The 22,749-nt window shown below is 23.5% G+C and overlaps 3 protein-coding genes and 1 long non-coding RNA gene across 11 annotated transcripts in view; 3 read left to right on the plus strand and 1 right to left on the minus strand.

Annotated features, from left to right (window-relative positions):
• Positions 1-139: 139 nt before the first annotated feature.
• MICU1 (Mitochondrial calcium uptake 1) lies at positions 140-8,530 on the plus strand. 4 transcript variants are annotated; one of them, XM_086917698.1, is made up of 12 exons: positions 172-417; positions 539-747; positions 1,613-1,766; positions 2,964-3,123; positions 4,804-4,841; positions 5,164-5,278; positions 5,467-5,627; positions 6,470-6,586; positions 6,738-6,862; positions 6,957-7,084; positions 7,758-7,847; positions 8,246-8,530. In XM_086917698.1, the coding sequence occupies exons 3-12, from the start codon at positions 1,653-1,655 to the stop codon at positions 8,398-8,400; spliced, it is 1,203 nt and encodes a 400-aa protein (XP_086773824.1). In that variant the 5' UTR covers positions 172-417; positions 539-747; positions 1,613-1,652; the 3' UTR covers positions 8,401-8,530. The 4 variants fall into 4 exon arrangements, with proteins under 4 accessions (XP_086773822.1, XP_086773821.1, XP_086773824.1 ...); XM_086917697.1 differs by lacking the exon at positions 2,964-3,123 and adding an exon at positions 3,747-3,906 and having other exon boundaries at positions 246-417; XM_086917696.1 differs by having other exon boundaries at positions 140-747.
• A 652-nt stretch (positions 8,531-9,182) lies between these two features.
• On the plus strand, positions 9,183-16,242 carry LOC100866801 (uncharacterized). 2 transcript variants are annotated; one of them, XM_086917709.1, is made up of 11 exons: positions 9,183-9,445; positions 10,317-10,509; positions 10,638-10,704; positions 11,303-11,413; positions 12,086-12,174; positions 12,393-12,609; positions 13,087-13,332; positions 13,758-14,147; positions 14,344-14,594; positions 15,084-15,211; positions 15,643-16,242. In XM_086917709.1, exons 2-11 carry the CDS (start codon positions 10,336-10,338, stop codon positions 15,767-15,769), a joined length of 1,800 nt encoding a protein of 599 aa, XP_086773835.1. In that variant the 5' UTR covers positions 9,183-9,445; positions 10,317-10,335; the 3' UTR covers positions 15,770-16,242. The 2 variants fall into 2 exon arrangements, with proteins under 2 accessions (XP_086773835.1, XP_086773833.1); XM_086917707.1 differs by lacking the exon at positions 9,183-9,445 and adding an exon at positions 9,905-10,156.
• LOC147658366 (uncharacterized) lies at positions 14,886-17,312 on the minus strand. The gene is made up of 2 exons (XR_015295209.1): positions 17,180-17,312; positions 14,886-15,365 (listed from the first exon to the last, which is right to left on the minus strand). It is a non-coding gene; the product is annotated as an uncharacterized LOC147658366 (long non-coding RNA).
• LOC105736737 (uncharacterized) overlaps positions 17,269-22,749 on the plus strand; it is a 21,665-nt gene continuing 16,184 nt past the window's right edge. For 2 of the 4 annotated variants that reach the window (XM_086917712.1, XM_086917710.1), the window contains exons 1-3: positions 17,269-17,469; positions 17,944-18,019; positions 18,452-18,575. In XM_086917712.1, coding sequence (XP_086773838.1) covers positions 17,385-17,469; positions 17,944-18,019; positions 18,452-18,575 — 285 coding nt within the window. In that variant the 5' untranslated portion in view covers positions 17,269-17,384. Of the gene's footprint in view, positions 17,470-17,943; positions 18,020-18,451; positions 18,576-18,816; positions 19,664-22,749 lie in introns of those variants that run through there. The other 2 variants (XM_086917711.1, XM_012492827.3) reach the window with 2 other exon arrangements.

Consider the following 22,749-nt stretch of genomic DNA (forward strand, 5'->3'; position numbering starts at 1 on the left):
ATATGTAATATCAATGTTGTAATATCTGTAAACTAGAAATTCTTGAGGTAATTTCAAGCAATATTTTCTTTTGCAAAAACTTTTGCTATAGCTTTGTTTTATAGTTTGGATTATTAATAAGAAAACATTGACTATTCATGAACTATATAATCTAATCGAGCCACGACAGTAGCGTTGGCTACGTGCTACCGACTATATAGTATATATATATATATATATATAGCGTAAAATCTGTATCTTATTTTGTCTACAACTGTTATTTTGAATAAATAAGTTTTTTTTTAAAATTTTGAAGAATATTATATTTCTTACTAGTATATTATGCGTATTTTTATTATAAAGTTTTTACAGTGAAAGAAAGAAAATGTGAACATTAATATAAACTATTATTCATTAGAAAAATATATTCATGAAAAAGTATGACTAAAAATTAATTAATCTTAAAATTAAAATCTATTATGAAATTAGAATTCCAGTATCAATGTATCCTTACATATATCTAAATTAAAAAAAATATTTTTCGAATATGTTTTCCAAGGTTAGGTTTATTTTACGACAAAATATTTTAGGAAAAAATATTAATCAATCATATAAATTTTTGATAATTGGTAATAATAATAATTATCTACGAGATTCAGTTGCAAACAATTTAACATATTTGTCACAGAAAAAACAAAAAAACAAAAAGAATTATTCTCTTCTACTCATCGTTCCTTGTTTTATAACTAGTCTTATTGTTTGGAATCGGTAAGCTTTTTTTGTAATAATATATAACAATATTTTTTTAACTATCATCCATCTCTCATATTTTTAACAAATGATTTAAAAATGATTTAAATTGTAATAAATATAGAATATAGAAAGTGTTATTTTATTATTTGAACAATTAATCTTACGTTTAAATATATTTTATTAATTTTAAAAAAGTTTTGTTTTCTTGTAAAAGATTTTATATATTTAGCTATATATTTTTTTATTATATTAACTTTTTACTATTATATCAATTTGTAAAGAAAAAAATAAATTGAAAATTTAAGAGACTAATGATGATTAAGTACAAATGTAAATTAATTATTATTTAATATTATTGTTTAATGTATTTAAAAAAATTTATTAACATATCTATAGTTCTATTATTTATATTTATTATATTTATTATTATATATATTTTTACATCATTTTTCAACATATTTTCTTTTAATATATTTAATCTTATAAATTTTATTATACAATATAAATAATATATTGTTTTTAATGCAATTGATATCAATTATATCAATATTTCTTTACAATATTATTTTTTTTCTATATTGTTTATTATCATTCATTACTTATCATGTTAGTTTTCATGTTAATTTTTTTGTATTTCTATATTTTAAATTAGATAATAAAAATCAGATAACTTGTGGTTCTTTGTCAATATAGTTTAATAAATTTGCAGCTATTTTAATATTTTCATAAATTAAACAATATAAATAAATTATTAAATTAATATAAAATATTTAACAATATATATATATAATTTATAATGCATTCTCAAAAGAAAATTGTGATCTTATTCCAATTATTTAATAATTTCATGAACTTTTATTTTTTTCAAATTTTATTTCAGAATAAAGAAAAAATATTATTCTACGGTAATTGCTGCTGAAATGATCATCAATGAAGAATCAAATGATGAAAGTAAAAATGAACAATTGGATGAAATGCAAGAGGATAAAAAGAAAAAAAAGAAAAAGGAAAGGATTGGTTTTCGTGATAGAAAGGTTAGTAATAAATCTCATTCAATCAAAGATGATAATGATAATGAAATTATGATTGAATTGAAATTATTTAAAGATGTATATAATTAATTTATATACATTTAAGTTATCTTAAAATTGTTAACTACATCAATGATTTCTATTATACTATATTGGGTTATCAATATATTATTATTGCATTATATTATATGCATTATATAGTGTAAATTGTATAATGAAAAATCTTTATATTAATATTTGATAGAAAATTTAATTATTCGAATCGCAGTTGATATTTGGATCATGGTTCGAATAAAGAATTCAAAAACAAAATAAGGAACTTGACTAATTAGTATGTGATCCCTTATAATAAATTTGTTCATTATGTAATTATTTTATGTCTAAAAATATTTCCTTAAAAAAAATCTTTTTCTTTTCAATATTCGAAAATTCGCTTATATAGCTATATGTATATGAGATACTCGCACATTTGTGTTTAAAAATATTGTATGGCGTAGAATAGACGATATATTTATAATTTAATGATTTTTATTTTTATTAATTAAATGTTTAAAAGCTGAAGAAAGATAAACAATAAAAAAGAAGAAAAATATTTATTGTCATAGTAACTATAAAAAAGAAGAAGTTAAAAAAAAGGAAAACAAATAGCAAGAATTATATTATATTAAAAATTTACACTAATTAATTCTTTTATCTGAATTTATGAATAAAATGAAAATAAAAAGGGTGCATAAAATTGTTAAAAAATATATTAATTATTAAATATATCATTTTATATAATAAAAAATTCGACAGTTTATATGAAAGAACAAAGTTCTTAACAACTAGTTAATAATTTAAGTATAATTACATATATCCATATATAAAGAAAATTGAAATTAATTCATTATTTTTAAATCGTATATTTGATTCGGGAATCTTATTCTTCCGCAAGAATATTATTTACTCGATTTACTTTACTTACTCGACATAATTATTTAAAAAAAGAAATGTAAGCCCCTGTATTATTTATTTTCAATAACAAATTTCCAAATTAAACTAATTTTATTATTAGGAATAATTTTTGCTTCAAAGAAAATTTAAAAATATTCAAGAGAAGATATCATTTTAAAATCGAATTACATAATTATTAATAAATATTAATTATAAATATTATATAGATACATCTTTTTAACTTTAAATAATATACGTGTATTACAGATTATAGAATATGAAAATCGTCTGAGAGCATATTCGACTCCTGATAAAATTTTTCGTTACTTTGCAACCATAAAAGTATCGAGTTTAGAGGGTACTGAAATTTATATGACACCTGATGACTTTTTAAGATCAATCACTCCTGACATGAGACAACCAGACGGTATTATTTTGTTCCCATTTATAATAATTTTTTTTTTTATTCCTCTTCATTAGTTTATTACTAAAAATATCCTATTATTTATTTATTTATCTTATACAGAAATATAGATTTATTCTTCTTCGATCTAATTAACATCGTGTTTCTTACATTTGAATGAAACTAACATAAACTTCAATTTTATACCTTATTATATTAATAGCAAGTTAAATTTAATTAAAATATTGTTTGAAAAAGTGCGAGTTGTCATATATTTTTTTTAATAATAATATATGGTTCGTATTATTTATGAAAATTTGTTTTGTTTATAAGAATTTCATATAATTTTATTAAAAAAAGAGAGGGGAAAAAAATAATGAAATTGTGAATTGCATGTATTGATACAGAAAGAAATTGCGCAATAGGTGATAGATTTTAAAAAATTGTGTAACATTTTTTTCTACCATTATCAAAAATTCTGTAATTAAATTATATCGATATTAAATTGAGCATATTACATGCTCAATACATGCTCTTTTTTATATTTAAATGGAAATGTATTTTAAATCAAATGTTAATATTATAAAAATTTATTTTAAAAATTATAAATAAATCATCTTAAAAATAAAACATTATTTTCTATACAGATAATAGAGTATGAAAATCGTATAAGACACTATTCTACTCCTGACAAGGTATTTCGCTACTTTGCTACACTACAAATGATTAACAACGACATCCATGAAATTTTCATGACACCTGATGACTTTTTAAGATCAATAACTCCTGGTGTCAAACAACCGGATGGTAATTTTTAATAAAAATCGAATTGTTGTATAGATATCAATATTTATAGTATACTCAATTCTTGATTTAAATGATGTTTATTTTAATTTATTAATGTTCTTTCGAAAAAGAAATTGTAGATATAAATTTAAGCTCTAGATGGACATGTTTTGGACATGGAGATTGTCAATTCCAAAAAAGTTTAATTTCGTTATTTTTTGACAAAAATATTTCTATTGTTTGTAAGTTCAAATACAAAACATCAAGTATTTATAATACTTATTATTTATGTACAAATATGTATAAATATGTATATGCATAAATATATAAGTTACATATGTGCATAAATATTTATAATAAATATATATTTATATAGTAAATTATCATTTATGTGTTATTGGATTTGAAGATCATTATTTCCTGATTCTTGAAATGTCGTTCGTGTAAAGAGATATGTTCATATGTTTAGAGATATTTTAATTGATATTTAATTGTCAAAAATTAAAAAATAAAAAATAAAAATGCATTTTTTTTTGCTTAATTTTTAAATATAAAAATAAAAGAAAAACATAAATCGAGAAATGAGTTTATGTAAATTATTAAATGTTTCATTATTTTTTAATTATTTTTTTCTTTTTCAATTAATTGCAAATAAGTTAAAATAAATGTTTCGTTGTTCTTTTTATACATATATTTATTATTATTTATTATTTTATTTTTTTATTTTTATATATATCATTTGAATTTTTAATTCATAATATATTATAGCTTTGCTATCATTGATTTTATACGTTATATAGATGATATATTTGCATGTTAAATACATTTTATATTCTTTTTTGAAAAATATTTTCTTAAATATCTTTTTATGTATTTATACTTATTTACAATGTTTTTAAATGATATAATTATTTTCAGGTCTTGGACTGGATAAATATAAACGTTATGATCCTAAAGTAAGTCAAGTTTTAAATTCAATTTAGATCGCTAAATTAAATAATTTATTATTACATATTACATAAAAATGGAATAATTTTATATTTAAGTACATTCTAAATTATATATGTAGAATTCTTACAATTATATATTTATTCCATTATTTATTTTATTATTGAAAATTATATGTTTATAAATTTTTACATTGTTTACATTGTTTATTTATTCTTCTATAATTATTTCAAAATAAACAATTTATAATATATAATATATAATAATCTCTTTGTATTTTTTTGTATACAATATGTATTTATTAATATTATGTTTATCTATTTTTTGTAGAATGTTCACTCAAGATTAGAGTTGACCTTAGATGAAGATAGTATTTTTTACAAACTTGGAAGCGCTGGTTTAATTACTTTTTCCGATTATATATTTCTGCTTACTGTATTATCTAGTAAGTTACACACACACACATACACACATACACACACACACACACAAAACATAAATATTATTATAAGTATATTATTATAAATTTTATTTCTTTTTTCAAATAGATTTTTTTCAAACTAGATTATTATAAATTAATATCTCTAAAACAATAATTTTTCATTTTCACATTTTTAAGAAATTTTTCTATAGCTTCCAGAAGACATTTCGAAATTGCCTTCAGAATGTTTGATTTTAATGGAGATGGTGATGTGGATTCTGAAGAATTTGGAAAAGTCGCTACATTAATTCGTCAACAAACCAGTATTGGTAATCGACATCGTGATCATGTTGCTACTGGTAACATGTTTAAAGTGAGTAAAAAATTATTTGCAATTTTGTAATATTTATAATATTACACACACACGCGCGCGCGCACGCACACAATAGGATCTAGATATCTGTCTAAATATGTAAGATATTGAATATAAAAAAATGTTTCAAATAGTTGTATGATTTCAAGGGAATTAGGATGCAATTTAATTAATTTTGCAAATTTTAGAAATGTTTAAAAAAAATCAATTTTTGAATTTTTAAATTAAAACTGATATTTTTTATTTACATATATAATTATTAATATTGTTGAAACGTTTTCGAAACACTGATTAAAGTTAATTTTTGTATAAATAAGATATGATTATTTATAAAGTTGACATTTCAAATTGATATTTCTATGCATATTTCATCAAGTTGCGAGTAATAATTTGTAATATCATCGAATATCATATTTTGAATCTAGAAAAAAAATCGCAGCTTTTCCGAAAAAATTTGAAGACTTGAGTTTAGACTTTCACCAGGAGAAAATACGCCAAAGACGCATAATAGGATAATCGTAATATTTAGAATGTAATTTTTGATGTAATTTCATTGTTAATTATTATTATTATTAATAGTCAATCAACGTGCATTTTAAGAAACAGCGAAAAAAGCTTTATGAAAATGATATTAATTTAATAAAAGCATTCGTGAAAATAATTTGTAATACCGTATTTATCTTTCAAAGTTTTGGCTTTAATTTTTTGCGTGAATTGAAAAGACTAAATACTAAAGTGTTAAATTATAGTACATTAAAGCATCTTAATTATTTCGGAGTTCGCGCACGCGTGCGCATATGTACATCTATGAGATATTTGTATTAATTATCTTTAATTTTTAGGGTGTTAATTCAGCATTAACTACATATTTTTTTGGATCAAATATGAAAAAAAAATTAACAATTGAAAAATTCCTGGAGTTTCAACAGCAATTGCAAAAAGAAATACTTAGTTTAGAGGTAAATTTTTCTTTATTACATTATATCGAAAATTACGTTTTTTAAAATTTTCTTCAAAATCAACGATTGATATTATTTAGATTTATCTTATTTTTGTTGGTATTTCGAATTATTCTGCATTTGAATAATTATATTATTATTGTTGTTATAGTTTGAACGAAGAAATCCTGATGAAAATGGTAGAATTACTGAAGTAGATTTTACCGAACTATTACTCGCATATGCTGGATATCCTGACAAAAAGAAAGCGAAAATTAGAAAAACCGTTAAAAAACGGTAATATAAACTTTTAATTAATGAATAATGCTTCTAAATAAAAAATTAAATATTCAAATATATAATCTTTAATAAATTTTTCTATTTCTTTCAGCTTTAAGGATAATCCAAAGGGAATAAATAAAGATGAATATCTAAAATTCTTTCATTTTTTAAATAATATTAACGACGTGGACACAGCTTTGACATTTTATCATATTGCTGGAGCATCTATCGATCAAGGTTTTTCATTATTATTAAAATAAAACTTATATCATATATATAAATCATAGATCAATTTAAAACAAGTTTATTTTAATTATATATTTTTAATTTTTTTATGTTTTTATTTCTTTTTATTATATTATACAGAATGTTTGACTAGTTATTAATAATTAAAGATCGGTGAAAATATTCCTGAACATGAATCTATATAAAAACGAATAAAGTACTTTAATAACTGTCAAACTCAATGATATGAACAATAATTCATATCATTGTGCTCCCTATTGTTTTAATTGACAATTCATCGAAACATCAATTCATTAATTTTAGTATTTTTTGTTTATTTAGAAATAATGATTTGGGTTTTATTATTTTAACTTTATTTTTGGGAATATAACCCAACGATATTTATCTATAATATCATATTAAAAAATGATTTTCAAATTAAATATTTTATTATATGTTTTATTTATAAACACATAATATGATTTGCTATGCAATTTTCTTGTAATAAATAGGATTTTTAAATATGGATTATTATTATTAAACATTTAATTAATTTGAAAATTATTTCAATAATTGTTCTTTGATGAATGAATAAATTTTGGTTGTATTTAATTGCTATGTTATTATATACATATATAGTTTTATATATATATATATATATATATAATTTCATTTTATTTTATAGCAACTCTGAAACATGTGGCAAAAACAGTGGCTCATGTTGATTTGAGTGACCATGTAATACAAGTAGTTTACACAATATTTGACGAAAATAGTAAGTTTATCTTAAATTTAAAATTTTAATTGAATACATAAAAGATCTGATTATTTTATATTTCAGATTTTTTAATATTTACATGACTAATAAATTTACAATATTGTAATTCTTTACACAAATATCAATTCTTTATTTAATGTTCTTTTATTGAAGCGCAAAATAATTAATATTTGATATGGAATAAATATTAAGAATGTAATATATAATCTGGAAATTTTAATTTACTGAAATGTCTTATGTCTTATGAACTCTATAAATATATTGTTGAATATTTACATTTGTTTTGATTTACATTTTATATTTAGCTTGGCATAATATGATCTCTGATATATATTTTATTCTACATTATGACATTTGATCGAAATAATTCGATATTCCTTTTTATTAATTTACAGTGGATGGCCAATTAAGCAACAAAGAATTTGTCGCTGTAATGAAAAATAGAGTACTACGTGGATTGGAGAAGCCGAAAGATACTGGTTTTGTAAAATTGATTGAATCAATAGTGAAGTGTTTAAAAATCAGTTATAATATGCATCTTGATAGTTAGGTTTAAATTACTACAGCTTAAATATTTTTTTATGGCGTTTATTAATCTATTTAAAATGATTTATCTTATTAAAAGAATATCATTATTAAATGTATAATGAATAAAAAAAATAAATATTAGATTTAATCGATTTATGTCGTGTTTTGACTCATTTTTTCGACTTGGAAAAAGCTTATCAATTCATCTATACCATTTTTAAAAAAATAAGATCATAAACGAAGATAAGATAAAACAGACTTAACATTTAATAAGTCTTTATATTCTATATTCTGAAATATATCAATCACAATAATAGTTTTGAAAAAGAAACAATGAATGATGTATCGTACTTCGTTTATGATCACAAATCACGAATCAAGAACAAGAACAAGTATAGACAAGTAATGGAAATGATGGGAGAAGGAGATAGATAAAATATTGAAATTAAAATTGTAAAGAATGTTGAAAATGAAATAAGACATGGAAATAAGAGGAAGAAAGATAGAGATGGAATAAGAATTGATCAATTAGTGTGATTTATCCCGAATATCAAAGACATATCTTCAAATGTAGGATGGAATAGGAATTAAAGATGAATACCATCTCTTGAAAATTAAAAACATCTTTTCAAAATTGATCTCTCGCGCTAATCTTCAATTTTTATCCTATCTTATATTTTTCTATTATTATTTGCTGTTGTTTCTATATGTATTTCCATTGTTGCAGTCTGTAGATGGCATTGATTCTGAAATTTTTACTATATTTGTCCCATCACTTCGTTCTCTTTCCTTGTCTTTATTTTTAACGCGTGGCTATATATAAGATACGAGAATCAATTGAATACACATCGTTTCTCTTTCAAAGTTTTCAAATGTGTTTTAATCTTTGATGTAAATGATATAAATATTTTATCAATTATAATCTATATATCTCTCAAATAGAGATCTCTAGGAGAGAAGATCTTGCAAAATAATATATATATATATATATATGATATATGATGTGTTTTTTTATACAAGAAATCATTTAAGGATAATTTTGGGATATAAGATTTAAATGAACAAAAGCAAGTATTATTATTATTATTATTATTATTATTATTATTATTATTATTATTATTATTGTTATTATTATTATTATTATTATTATTATTATTATTATTATTATTATTATTATTATTATTATTATTACTATTGCTTTAGTTTTTATATATTAAAAATATGAATTTTTTTATCAGTTCAATTCATATTTATTAATTTATTTGCATAATTTATGAATGTGTACGTATAATATCAATTCTTTTATTAAAATAACTTCACAGTTAATCTTTTATTTTTATATCAAATCAAAAACGTGATTTAAAAGTGAAATTTTATTAAAATTATTAAAAATAAATGAAAATAAAATTTGAAATATTTCAAATGAATTTTAATACATTGCGTAATCGTAGCAATCGTTATATGTGGCTATGAATGTATATATGTGTTTATGAATATATATGTATCATTCTTTCATCAATAACTTCACTATTAATATTTTATTTTTATCAAATGAAGTTCGATTTAAAGCTGTGAAGTTGTTGAAAATAAATGAAAAGAAAATCTGAAATATTTCGAATGAATTTTAATCGTGATAATCGTTATACGACCCTAAATATAAATATAAATTATTATTATTAAAATATAAATTAAGTAAAAAATTGCAAATCTATGCGTCCTATACAATTATTATCAAAGGTCATTAAGACATGTCATTGCAATTCCTCTGTGTACAAAATGTAAATAATCTCTTTGTATTACTCAATTGCATTTTTTCTGAAATAATTGATATTCATGAGGAATATACATTATTGATATTATTAATAACTCGAAAGAATAATTTATGATAACTTATGATCTCTGGGCGAAGATTAATCTTGATAAAATTTTCATTTATAGTATACCGAACGAGGTTCTCATGAATCATTACGAATATTTCGATCAGTCAAATTCTACAAAGATTTTACTTAGAATGATGAAAACCTTACATAATAATGTTAACGATACTGTTAAGGAATGTCTTTACGGTGTAACGTATGCATTTCCGCAATTGGAATATCAAGTAGCTCACAAAGTTGTTCTTATGCCAAAAGTATGTATATAACCTTATACGTTTAACATTGTTGTATAATATAATAACGCAAAAGAATAATTCAATTCGTCGTAAGATATCTTATACTAAATAAAATTATTAATAATATATTGTATTGTATATCGTAGCTTCGAGATCGAAGGAAAGTATCTCTAATATGTGGTGGCGGAAGTGGACATGAACCTTTTGCATCAGGTAAGAAAATATTAAAAATATATAATTATTAAATATTATATATATATATATATAAAATATAATTAAAAAAATATATATATATATATAAAATATAATTAAAAATATATATATATAAAATATAATTAAAAAAAAAAAAATATATATATATATATAAAATATAATTAAATATATATATATTCTGTAAAATTTATAATATATATTCATAAAAAAAAGGTAATTCGAATTAGGTATATTCGCATTAGGCATTTATATCATTGAATCCTATAAAGAACCAAGAATTCGAATATTATGTAATATATTATGAAAATGCGAAATTTTACATGTATATAATTTTTGAATCAATGAATTTTGACAATTAAGATTAACGCTTTGTAAATATTTACTAATAAATATTTGCAAAACAATTGAAAAAAAAATATAAAAAGCCGAAAATTTTTAATTCAAGTTCTCTGAAGCTCAAGTTCAGAATTTTTTTTCAGTTTTCAGAACATTGAAATTAATATTTTATAAAAATCATAATTAAATATTTATCAAATGTACAAAATGTACATAAGCAAATTATAAGTAAATAATAATATTGTTTTAAATACTTTTCAAGGTTACGTTGGTAATGGTATGTTGGCTGCAGCTGTAGCAGGTTCGATATATTCTGCACCACCATCGGAACACGTTAGTTATGCTATCAACCGCGTTTCCGAACACAATAAAAGTAAGTTGACCTATATCCGACTATAGACAAATCACATATCGACAATGGCAATGCTAATCCTCACTTTGAATATTTATTTACTTATTTATTTATTTTAACAAGAGAATCTCCTCACGTACGTAATAAAATTAAGGGAGTCAACGATTTATTTAATGATAATAGATATATCTTTCTTTATCAAACAAGAAATTATATACAGCATACAGTGTATAATTTGGCAGAGTAAATTAAAATTAAATCTATCTTTTTTATGATAATATACGATGTATACATTTCATTTTTTGTATAGACAATCGTGAAATATTATAATTTAAAATCGTTAATTAAAGATCCAACTAGATAAAATGTCTTTAAACCTTATAGACACATATATCTCTTTTAACTTATTTAAATCAACTTAATTAAATTACAATTTAAGATATAAATAATTATTATAAATGTATGATTAATTAATTCGTATAATAAACGAAGAAGAAGGAAATTTCATGAAAAATTGAATTTAAGTTTAATGTGACGATCAATTCGATTAAAATCTCATGGTAATTGACACGAAAAAATATTACAAATATATTTATTGAATTAAAAATATTAAAATTATTAATCATTTGATTTCTCGATAATAAAATTTCAAAGTAATATTTACATATCATGAATAAATAATATATTTTTTAGCTGGTGTCTTGGTAATCGCTCCGAATTATACTGGAGATTGTCTTAATTTTGGAATAGCAGTCGAGAGAGCTAAACAAAGAGGTTTAAAGGTAAAGGAAGAAAAAATTTTATCTTATTTTTCATTCATATTTCCGTATAATAATATTTATACATTATTTTTCTGTTCGCGAATTAGATGTTTTGTTGTTAAAATCGCGGGTTCCTCTTTTTTCTTTTTTTTCTTTTACAAAAATTAAAATTTTTCTATATATAGAATTTTCTATATATACCTATATATGGAATTCATTCCGTTCTTTTTTCATTTTAGGTTGCAAATATAAATGTAAACGAAGACTGTAGTATACCGGAAAAAGATCAAAGTCGGGCTGGTAAACGTGGTTTAACTGGAATTGTATTTGTGATTAAAATAGCTGGTGCATTAGCGGAAGAAGGATTACCACTTGAAACGGTCTATAAAAGTGCACACGATGTTTTGGATAATTTAGCTACTACTTCGGTTGGATTGACCGCATGTGCAATACCAGGTCGGTATTAAGTTTAATATTAAAGAATATCCCGTTCGAACATGATATATATTAATATTTATTATATATATATATATATATATATATATATCGTTAAAACAATTTATTTTGAATCGAAAAAGTTAGAAAAGATGTTAACCGATGTAATTTGAATCAAACTCGGTTTATATGGGAAAAAATTTTATCGAAGAAAAGAGGATATCATTTTCATTTATCATGTGTCAAGACCTCTCTTCGAGTAAATTAAATTACTCAAGCCAACAATTCAGTGAATCGCGATAAAAAATATAAATGGTACGAACAGTGGCAATGGTGAAAATCAAAGTGAGATTAAAAGGAAATGAAACGACGTTCAAATCGACGTTCACATTTTTTGCTCGACGCTATATCTCGAATGGAATCAAAAAGCAAATATAAATAAATATAAATAAATTGTACATTGTAGAACTAACGCAAACTATATATTACATGTTCCAGGTCAACGTCGAATGTTCGAACTTGCAGAAGATGAGATCGAAGTTGGGATGGGAATTCATGGAGAGGCTGGATATGAGAAAACGAAATTAAAACCGTCGTACGAGATAGCTTCAATGATGTTGGACCGCATAATCAACGTATTATCTTTAAAAAATGGAGATTCGGTTGCAGTTCTTATTAATAATTTTGGAGCATTAAGTCAATTGGAACAAGGAATAGTTGCTCACGATGTGGTCAAAATACTCCGTAAGAAAAAGATTAAATCTTCGTGTATATTATTTCTTCTCTATAATACTATTTATAAAAAATGGAAAAATAATTGTAACGGCAACGGATATATAAAATGCAATTATCTATAATATGATTATTCAAAAAAGTATATACATATAATTGTTTGAAAGTTGTTGCTCGCAAATATTGCATTCGATTTGTATTTGATCATTTCACTAATTTTTCTGTTTTTGTAACCATATTATTATATATGATAATTTGAAAAAATTTAAGATCTGTATGAGATCTATATATAATCTATATCAAGATTATATAAAATTTTCTTTTTCCTTGTCAATTTTCTTTTTGATCAAATTATGTATCTAATTATCTAATCTAATAGGTATAAATATGATTCATTTAATCGATCAAATATAACTTTTGTTTTTTGTTCGGATCAGGCAATATGAATATAAAACCTGTTCGAGTATATTGGGGAATGGTGATGACATCGTTAAATAGCGCTGGGGTACACGTTACGCTTCTAAAATTACCTGACAAGCATAAAAGTCTTTTTCTTAAATGTCTCGATGCACCAACTGATGCACCAAGGTGGCTAGGTAGCAAGTTTAGCGTTCCTTTAGAACCGACAGAACAGATCATTCAACATGAAGTAATACGAAAAGTAGATCAAATTGGTATAGAAATTCCTTCAGATTTACAAAACTTATTAAAAAATTGCATAAAAAATGCTTGCGAGAATGCGATTAAAGAAGAAGAACATCTGAACGATTTAGATAGAGGATGCGGAGACAGTGATGCGGGATCAACGCTTAAAAGGCTTGCCGTTAGTACGTATATTCCGTATTGTGAAAATAAGTAAAAAAAAAAAAAAAAAAAAAAAAATTATTTTTATTTCATTATATATAATGATAAAATTCGATGTTGATAATATCGAATATATAATTTTTTTCATTTAATCCGAAGCAATTGATATATTTCATTTGCATATTTGCATTTATTTATTATTGTTTATTTATTTTTCAGGAGCTTTGTTAAATATAGATAAATTACAGTTTTCACATCCAGCGTCGACATTTCTTGAATTAGCGCATATAGCCGAAGAAGAAATGGGTGGTGCATCCGGAGCATTGTATTGTCTATTTTTTACTAGTATTAGCACACAATTAATTTCACCTACAAACAAAAATTGGACAGAAATTTGGGCTCGTGCGTTTCGTTCCGCCTTAAATAGTTTAACGCAATATGGAAAAGCGATGCCAGGAGATAGATCTTTGGTTAGTCTTGTATATATATTATGATAGTCTAGGATAGAGACTTTTTCGATCATTCGTCAAATATTGATTTATAATAAATCATAGTTTATAAATTTCTGTTATATGATAAATTTTTATAATTTTATTATTTTACATTAAACGATCAATTGATTTATAATTTATAAAATTCATTCAAGGAATTGAATAAATTTTCATACATACACTATTTATAATACTGGCAATATTCACATATAAATTAAATTATAATTTATTTCAATGATATTAATAGATAGAATAATTACAAGAGGATAATTACAAATGTTAATCAAAATACAGACTTTATTTATCATTATTGTTATTTAGAATTGTACATCTAGTTATTAATTTAAATTCTTAATTCGTAACGTAAATGTTAACTTTAATACAAACTACTATCTTGAAATTTATAAAATGATAATTATAATGAAATCATGATTTTATTATTGATATTAACATTCTTTTTTGTTATAGATTGATCCACTCAATGCTCTTTGCGATACTCTTGACAAAACGGTACACAAACCATTATCAGAAATTTGTGATGCGTTACGTACATCAACTTGGCAAGCGTGTGAGGCCACGAAACATATGAAACCCATGTAAGCGTAGTATAATTTTTTCTTTTTTTTTTTTCTTCTTCATATTCATATTTTTCTATATTTCATTTTTTTTTTCTATATTGTACATAAAAATACATAATTTTTCTACATCTTTCCTTTGATAATTTTGTTCTGCTTGTTCTGTTTATTCGATCTAACAATAGAAAAAAAATTATTTTTCGATCAGAATTATTTGAGAAAATAATTATATTAATTTTAAAATAAATAAAAATTGTTATATATGTGAAAAAAATTTCAGATTATATATATAAAAACGATATGTATCGATTCACATATTGAACGATATATATTGAATCAAAAAATATGATTAAATATTAAAAGAAATATTACGTATTCTTAAACATGTGTATAGTTTTCAATATTTTGTATGTTATTTTTGGATTAATCCTTTTATTTAATTTGTGTTACAGGGTAGGCCGTGCTAGCTATGTAAAACAAGCTAAATATTTACAAAACGTAGATGCTGGTGCATTTGCAGTTGTAACTTGTGTCAATGCTGTTACAGATGTACTTAAAACTTATCAATCTTCCTCATAATAATAATAATAACAATAATAACAACAATTAAAATATCAAAAAGAAAAGTATTGTAATAAAAAATTTTATATGGATATATTATGAAAAATTAATATTAGAAAAATTAGATATGAATTGTAAAAAAAAATTTCAAACAATTTTAATAATTTTTGTGATGAAAAGAATTTCTATTTATTATTACATACATTAAAAAAAAATTAATTTCTTAATTATTTCTTCAATCACCATGTTTCATTGTGATAAATTAAGAAAAAAAAAAATGGAAGTTTTTTAATAGTTTCAACGCTAAAATGCTATTAAAATATTATTAAACATTACATTATAAATATTATTATTAAATACTAAAATACGTATGCTAAATGCACTCGTACATTAATGAAATGAAAAATCTATATTCCGAATACAAGTATATATTGTAAAAAATTTTTTGTAAAAAATTTTTATTCTTTAAATAAAAAAAATTTTGCATTCCATTCACTGTATGAAATATATTATTAAACGGAGAACGTAATATATATATATATATTTTTTTTATAAGAGAGAAGATTAAAACAATTTTGAAAATATACTTTTGAAAATGAAAATAAATTGCGTTAAAAATATTAATTAAAATCTCATATCTTGTCTGTATTCAAGCTTTAGAAGAATATATATATATATTAGGAAAAGAAATGATTTAGAAGGGAAAAGATTTAGAGATAGATTAAAAATTCGAGAATTAGCGCCATCTTTAGAATGTCTCAAATAAAACATATATAAAAAGTCAAATAATGAGATACAATGAGAAAAACATAGAAATAGAATAGAAATTGATCATCAATACTTTTGAAAAAATATTTTTGGTACTAATTCTCAATTTTAATTTATTGTATTTTTTGGATCAAGTATTTTTAACAAATATAATGGAAAGATGGCATTGAAGATGGCATTCTACTATTTATTATCCTTTCCATATATTGATTTTAATATTTTTATTCTATCTCTGTTCTTTTCCTATCATTTTTCCTTTTTCTCTATACTTGATCTGGAAATTTATGAGATTCAAGATCTGATATTCTTTTGATTAACTTTTCTTGTGTAATAAAAATTTATAATATGAAAATAAAATAAAATAATATATATTTATAAAATATATCAAAACATAAAAATATATATATATATATATATATGCAACGATTATGCGTAATATATGTATAATATACGATAACGATTATCGAATATTTCGATAGTTCGAATATCGATGCCATTGAAAAAAAAGAGATAAAATGTATATAGATATAAAAAAAAGGTTGGAATATGTTAGAAAAAATATATAAATTTATATATTTAGAATAAAATATATATCCAAAATCTATATACACACGCACGCACACGCACGCACGCACGCACGCACATTCTTACATTACTTACGTGTTTCGATATTTTCTCATTTTTTAATTCATCGAGTATAGGACAACAACATCGTATTTTATTTGTTAACTTTCACATTGCTCGATAGTGTCGAAACAATGAGAGCATGAAACACGAGCGGATGGATTAGTTTGAATTGAAACTTGATCGATGATACATTACCTTTTACATTACCTCTTTATAATCATTTGCGATAAATTTTAATATGTTTAAACTTTTTCATTTATATTTTCATATAATTATTCTTGTTATTACAAGTGTTGCGAGAAAGGAGTATAAACTTCCTTCAGGTAATCTGTTTTATCCTTTTTTTTTTTCAATTTTAATATTTATATACATTTATATATAATCATAATAAGGGGGATAAAAAAGCAAAAGAAATTTGAAAAAAATTTGAAAATCCTTCTAGATATAATGCCTAATATTATAATAATAAATTCTAAGGGAAAATTTTCATTTTATTATTTTATTTTATTTTTCATATTTTTTAATATTATTTTCCTTTCTTGATTTCGAATTTAAAAAAACAACTATTCCAGTTAGTAGTATTATAATAATAAAATGATTTTTATAACAATAAAAAAAGAAAATTTTAATCAACGAATGAATTTATTAATTATGATATTAAAAGCGAGAAAAAATAAAGTAGAAAGTAAAGCAATTTAGTTTCAATTAATTTTTTATAGTTCAAATTAGATAACAAATTAGATAATTATTATAATCACTATCCAAAACATAAAAATTTGCATAATATAAATTTACAGATGTGGTCGAAAAATTATGGAGAAAGTCAATCGATGAAAATTACGGAGGAATTGCAGTGAAGAAGCAATTATTCCAGTTAGTATTATATTATTAAAATGTTCAATATCTCGGTAACAATTCATCGTAGAATTCGTAAGAAGAAAAAAAGGCGATTAATTAATTAGTGTTTTTTACAAAAAAAGAAATTTTTTTTTAAGGGGATTGTTCGATTTCACGATAACGCGTGAAAATTAGATATTTTTTTTTTTTTAAACTTGGCTTTTTCAAAGAAATAAAAATTAGAGATCAAAATTATAAAAATATATATAGATAATTTTTTTTTAAGTCGAAATCTCAAAAATCATTTATAGATATTTTCTTTGTACTTTTATGTTGCATAATACAAAAGAAAAAAAAAAAATAGGATAGATTTTTGATCAATTAAAATCAATTCAAATCGAAAACAATCAATGTTATTCAATTATACAATTTTGCGCGACAAGTTCGAATTGTTAAATTTATTTTTAGAGATATTTTTATGGAAGATCAAAAAGATGATAAATTACAATTTGGCTACGTTTGCGAAAATCCAGTTCAATGGGAACAAAGATTCGAAGAAAAAGATCTTTCGAATAATCGTCATCGTGGAAAGGTGAGATGATAAAAAATATTAAATTTGAACAACTAGAATAGATATTTATAGATCTGATATATGTAAGATTTTTTAAAATAAATAAATTTAATAAAGTTCATAAATTATTATGAATTTAATAAAATACATAAATTATTATTTCTTTTATTAAGATAATTTGATTCTAATAGCTACTAATTGTCATTATTCATATTCATTATGACAATGTTTTTCTTTTTTTTTTTTTTTTTTAACAAAAAAGAAATTAAATTTGTATATAGGTTAAATGGGGAGATATGGATGGTAACTATGGCGAACATTATTGGGATATAAATCATAAATAAGTGTTGAATAGTTATAATTGAAATGGAAAATAAAAAATTATTATAAAAAGAAATATTATCATGTTATGCAAATAATCAACAATGTATAATGGGACGTCAATATATGAAATCGGATGCACACTTGACCATTTATTTGATATAATGTTGATCAAGATACGATGATGTAAAATAAATGTAAAATTTACGAAATCGATCATCGATTTGGAGAGAGGATTTGAGAAAAAATATTTGGTATGTTCACATGTAGGACAACCTTTATTATTCAATACAGTACTAATTATAACATAATACTACGCATTATTACAATATTAATATTATTACATTGGTTGTAATCCGAGTTTTTAATGGTGTTTTTTGCGGCGTGAGTGCGTGCGTGCCATTGCGTGCATGCGTGTACGCGCGCGCACTTGTGATAGTTCGTATACAAATAAATAAATAAATACATATCTGTGTATGTATGTATATGTATATATATATATATATATATTTATTTATTTATTTATAATATCCTACACGTAGTGCATTACATGTACACGTATATATGTGTATATATGTATACATATATGATATTTATTATATTATACCTTTATATTATTACGCGGTACGTGAATTTATCTTATCTCTTATATCTTATAAACTTAATTCGAATAGATATAGTGTATATAGATATATATATAGATATAGATATATATATATATATTTATATATCATCAGGATGGTATAAATAATATTGTATTTCATAAAAGCACTTTTTGTTGCTTATAATATTATCGTTTTCTTTCTTTAAATTATCGCATCGCTATCATCCACAAACATATGTATTTCCCCTTAACGCTTTTCTTTCGCTCTATCCTTTCTGTTATATCGTCGCGACATCCACGAAGGAGTATATATACTTATTTATTTACATTTCTTAAAAAAGTGTTTATGTCTTTTTATTTTTTTTTTTTATTCTTTTTTTATTTTTATTTTTTTTATTATTTTTTTTTTTTTTTTTTATTTTTTTCACTTTCTTACTAACTTCGGAAGGAAAACTTAAGACACATTACCAACTACTTACAGATATATCGAGAATTTGAAACGTTAAACATTGTTTCGCGTTGTGTATGATCGCTTTTCGATCGATCGATCGATCGATCGCTAGATCCATCTCCTCTTCCCCCACCCATCCCATCCAATCACGATGATTGAAATTCCTTTCGTGCTTCGCTAGTTTTAGCCATTGATTTCTTTTCGTTCTTCTTTCGTTCGTTCGTTCATTCGTTCGTTCGTTTTTTTTTTTTTTTTCATTCTTTCGTTCGTTCGTTCGTTCGTTCGTTCGTTCGTTCGTTCGTTCGTTCGTTCGCTCGCTCCCTCACACGCACGCATATAATAGCAAGTACTTATATATATTACAGTTATAGACGTGCTCGAGTGCGCGAGAGTTGAGCGCTATGCAAGTGTGGTACTTTGGAAGACTATCATGTAATTCACAATATTCTTCTAATCCATGACCATTTCTTTCTATTGCATTTTATTTATATCGATGTTGTATCGATCACATGTCAAATTTATCTATTACGTCCTCACCCCCCTCCCCCTCAAAAAGAAAAAAACAAGAGAGATAGATGCACAAGATAGATGAAGAAGAGGATAAAAGGGAATGTAACGAATTGCATACGATTGATCGCAGAATATGATCATGCAATAGAAAAAGTGATCAAATAAAGTTTAGAAGAAAATTGTTTGCTTTACGTATGACATCCTTCCAGGACACTACACCGGCATAGAAATTGAGTACAGAGTGTCCTACAAGGTATGGCATATGCGGCAAAAATAAAACGTAGATGTCGATAAAACGAGGAAAACGAAACGAGAAATATCTCTAATCCTAATAGTTGAATATTTGCTTGTTCCAATCATTGTTTTTTTTCATTTTTAAATTCCTATTTTTATTTTTTTCCGTTCGAATAACTCGACAGAGTTATATACAATTCACAGTTTCTCCCTCCCTCCCCCGCCTCCCTCTTTTTCTTTTTCTTCCATTGTTTAATTGTTCTTATCGTTCTTAAAAAATATCCGATATTTATCCGATATTAATATTGTACAAACTTTAAACCAGAATGTCCAGTCACATCGAATATCCGTTATGCAAGTTTATACAAGACTTATGCTCGTATTTTATATCCTTCCTAGGTAGATATCAAACATTTTAATTCTCAGATATATCATACCTTATGAAACACATTTATGCTTTCAATTCTATCCACTTCGATAAATATCCTCGTACGTACATATATGTACCCTTGCGATCGTTTTCTTCGTTCTCTTTTCCTTCTTTTTTTTTTTTATTTATTTATTTATTTATTTATTTATTTATTTATTTATTTATTTTTGTATTTCTTTTTTGTTTGGCTGGTCCACTAACATTCCTAGAAAAAATACTCTCTGCAGTCCTCTATGTTATAAACTAAGATTTTTTTTTTTGTTCCTCTATTTTCCGTTTGATTTCCCATCATCCGTCTTTTTCGTTCGTCAAATTACTTTTTTTTTTTTTACTCTCTCCACTTTTACTCCCTCTCTCGTTCGATATTTTCTTTTTCGTTTACAAACACGTTCACTTTTTTTCGCGTCTCCGTTCTATAGAAAACCTTATAAGATCGCACGATTAGCAACATTTTCGAACGAACAACATAATTGCGAATTTGATCGCCATGTTCCGGAGGATCGGTCACATATCTTAACGCATTATCTCCCGTTACAAGCATATGCGTAGGATATCGTACGCATATCGATCAGTCACGATTTAATCGTAATCGAGATAGTACACGGTAAAGATAATTAATCAAATCTCGTACTATCGTGTGGTCATTCGTGATTTGTTTCTCGAGAAAGCGAAGGAAGAAAAGCTTACGATTGATGTTTGGTTTCGTTATACCGATAATACCGATAAGATTAAAAATTATCTAGTATCACAAATATCATTATAGATCGCGAAAATGCCCGTGGATAAACGAATCGAGTCGATTGGAAGGAAAAAATTTGATTCATCGAATTAACGATGCCATTTACGTACATTTGTGCGCATATATCCGTGATCGGATGAAAACATAATTAAAAACGTAATTTCGCGACATATCCGTTCTTTTTTTTTTTATTTATTTATTTATTTATTTATTTTTTTTTTTCTAATTAATTATACTTAAATTTTTACAAATCGATAGATAGACTGTCGATCTAAATCTATTTCGACGCATCGAGGAGTTTCGATATTCGACCACGGATATTTTATAAACTGCTTAGTTTAAGGCGTTTATATCGCGAGAAGAAAAGAATTTTTTTATAACCTTAAAATCAGACTCGTAGCTTATCGTTTCCAATGAAAACGACATATGTGTACATATTTCATCCCGACTTTCCCCATCTCGAATACTTGTGTTGAATAAATGCAAATTTTATTCGATACAAAACATATGTTTAGGCTTTAAGCATTATTCCATATAATGGCTCACGGTTAAAATTTACTTTATTATTTATCACGACAAAATATCGTATAAATAATTTGCGAATATTAAAGCAAGATATAATAAATATTCTATTAAATTATATATAAGCAATAATAATTAAAATGTATTCGCTCAATAATACATTTAAATGAAGATTTTAATTATCTCGCCTCATATGTATCTTGGATGGATGATTAACGCTTTGATCGTGAATTACTGTAAAACAAAATATTCTTCACGGTTAATCTTTTCGTTAAAAATAACCGAGAAGAGTTAAACGAAAGCAATGAATATTCGTCTGAAACGAATTATCAAAATATCTTCCTTTCCACTAGATTTACATATGTCACTATTGAATATAAGAAA

Source organism: Apis florea, unplaced genomic scaffold (assembly GCF_048593485.1).
Source record: "Apis florea isolate Af1SG1 unplaced genomic scaffold, ASM4859348v1 contig_2272_pilon, whole genome shotgun sequence".
NCBI classification, from domain to species: domain Eukaryota; kingdom Metazoa; phylum Arthropoda; class Insecta; order Hymenoptera; family Apidae; genus Apis; species Apis florea.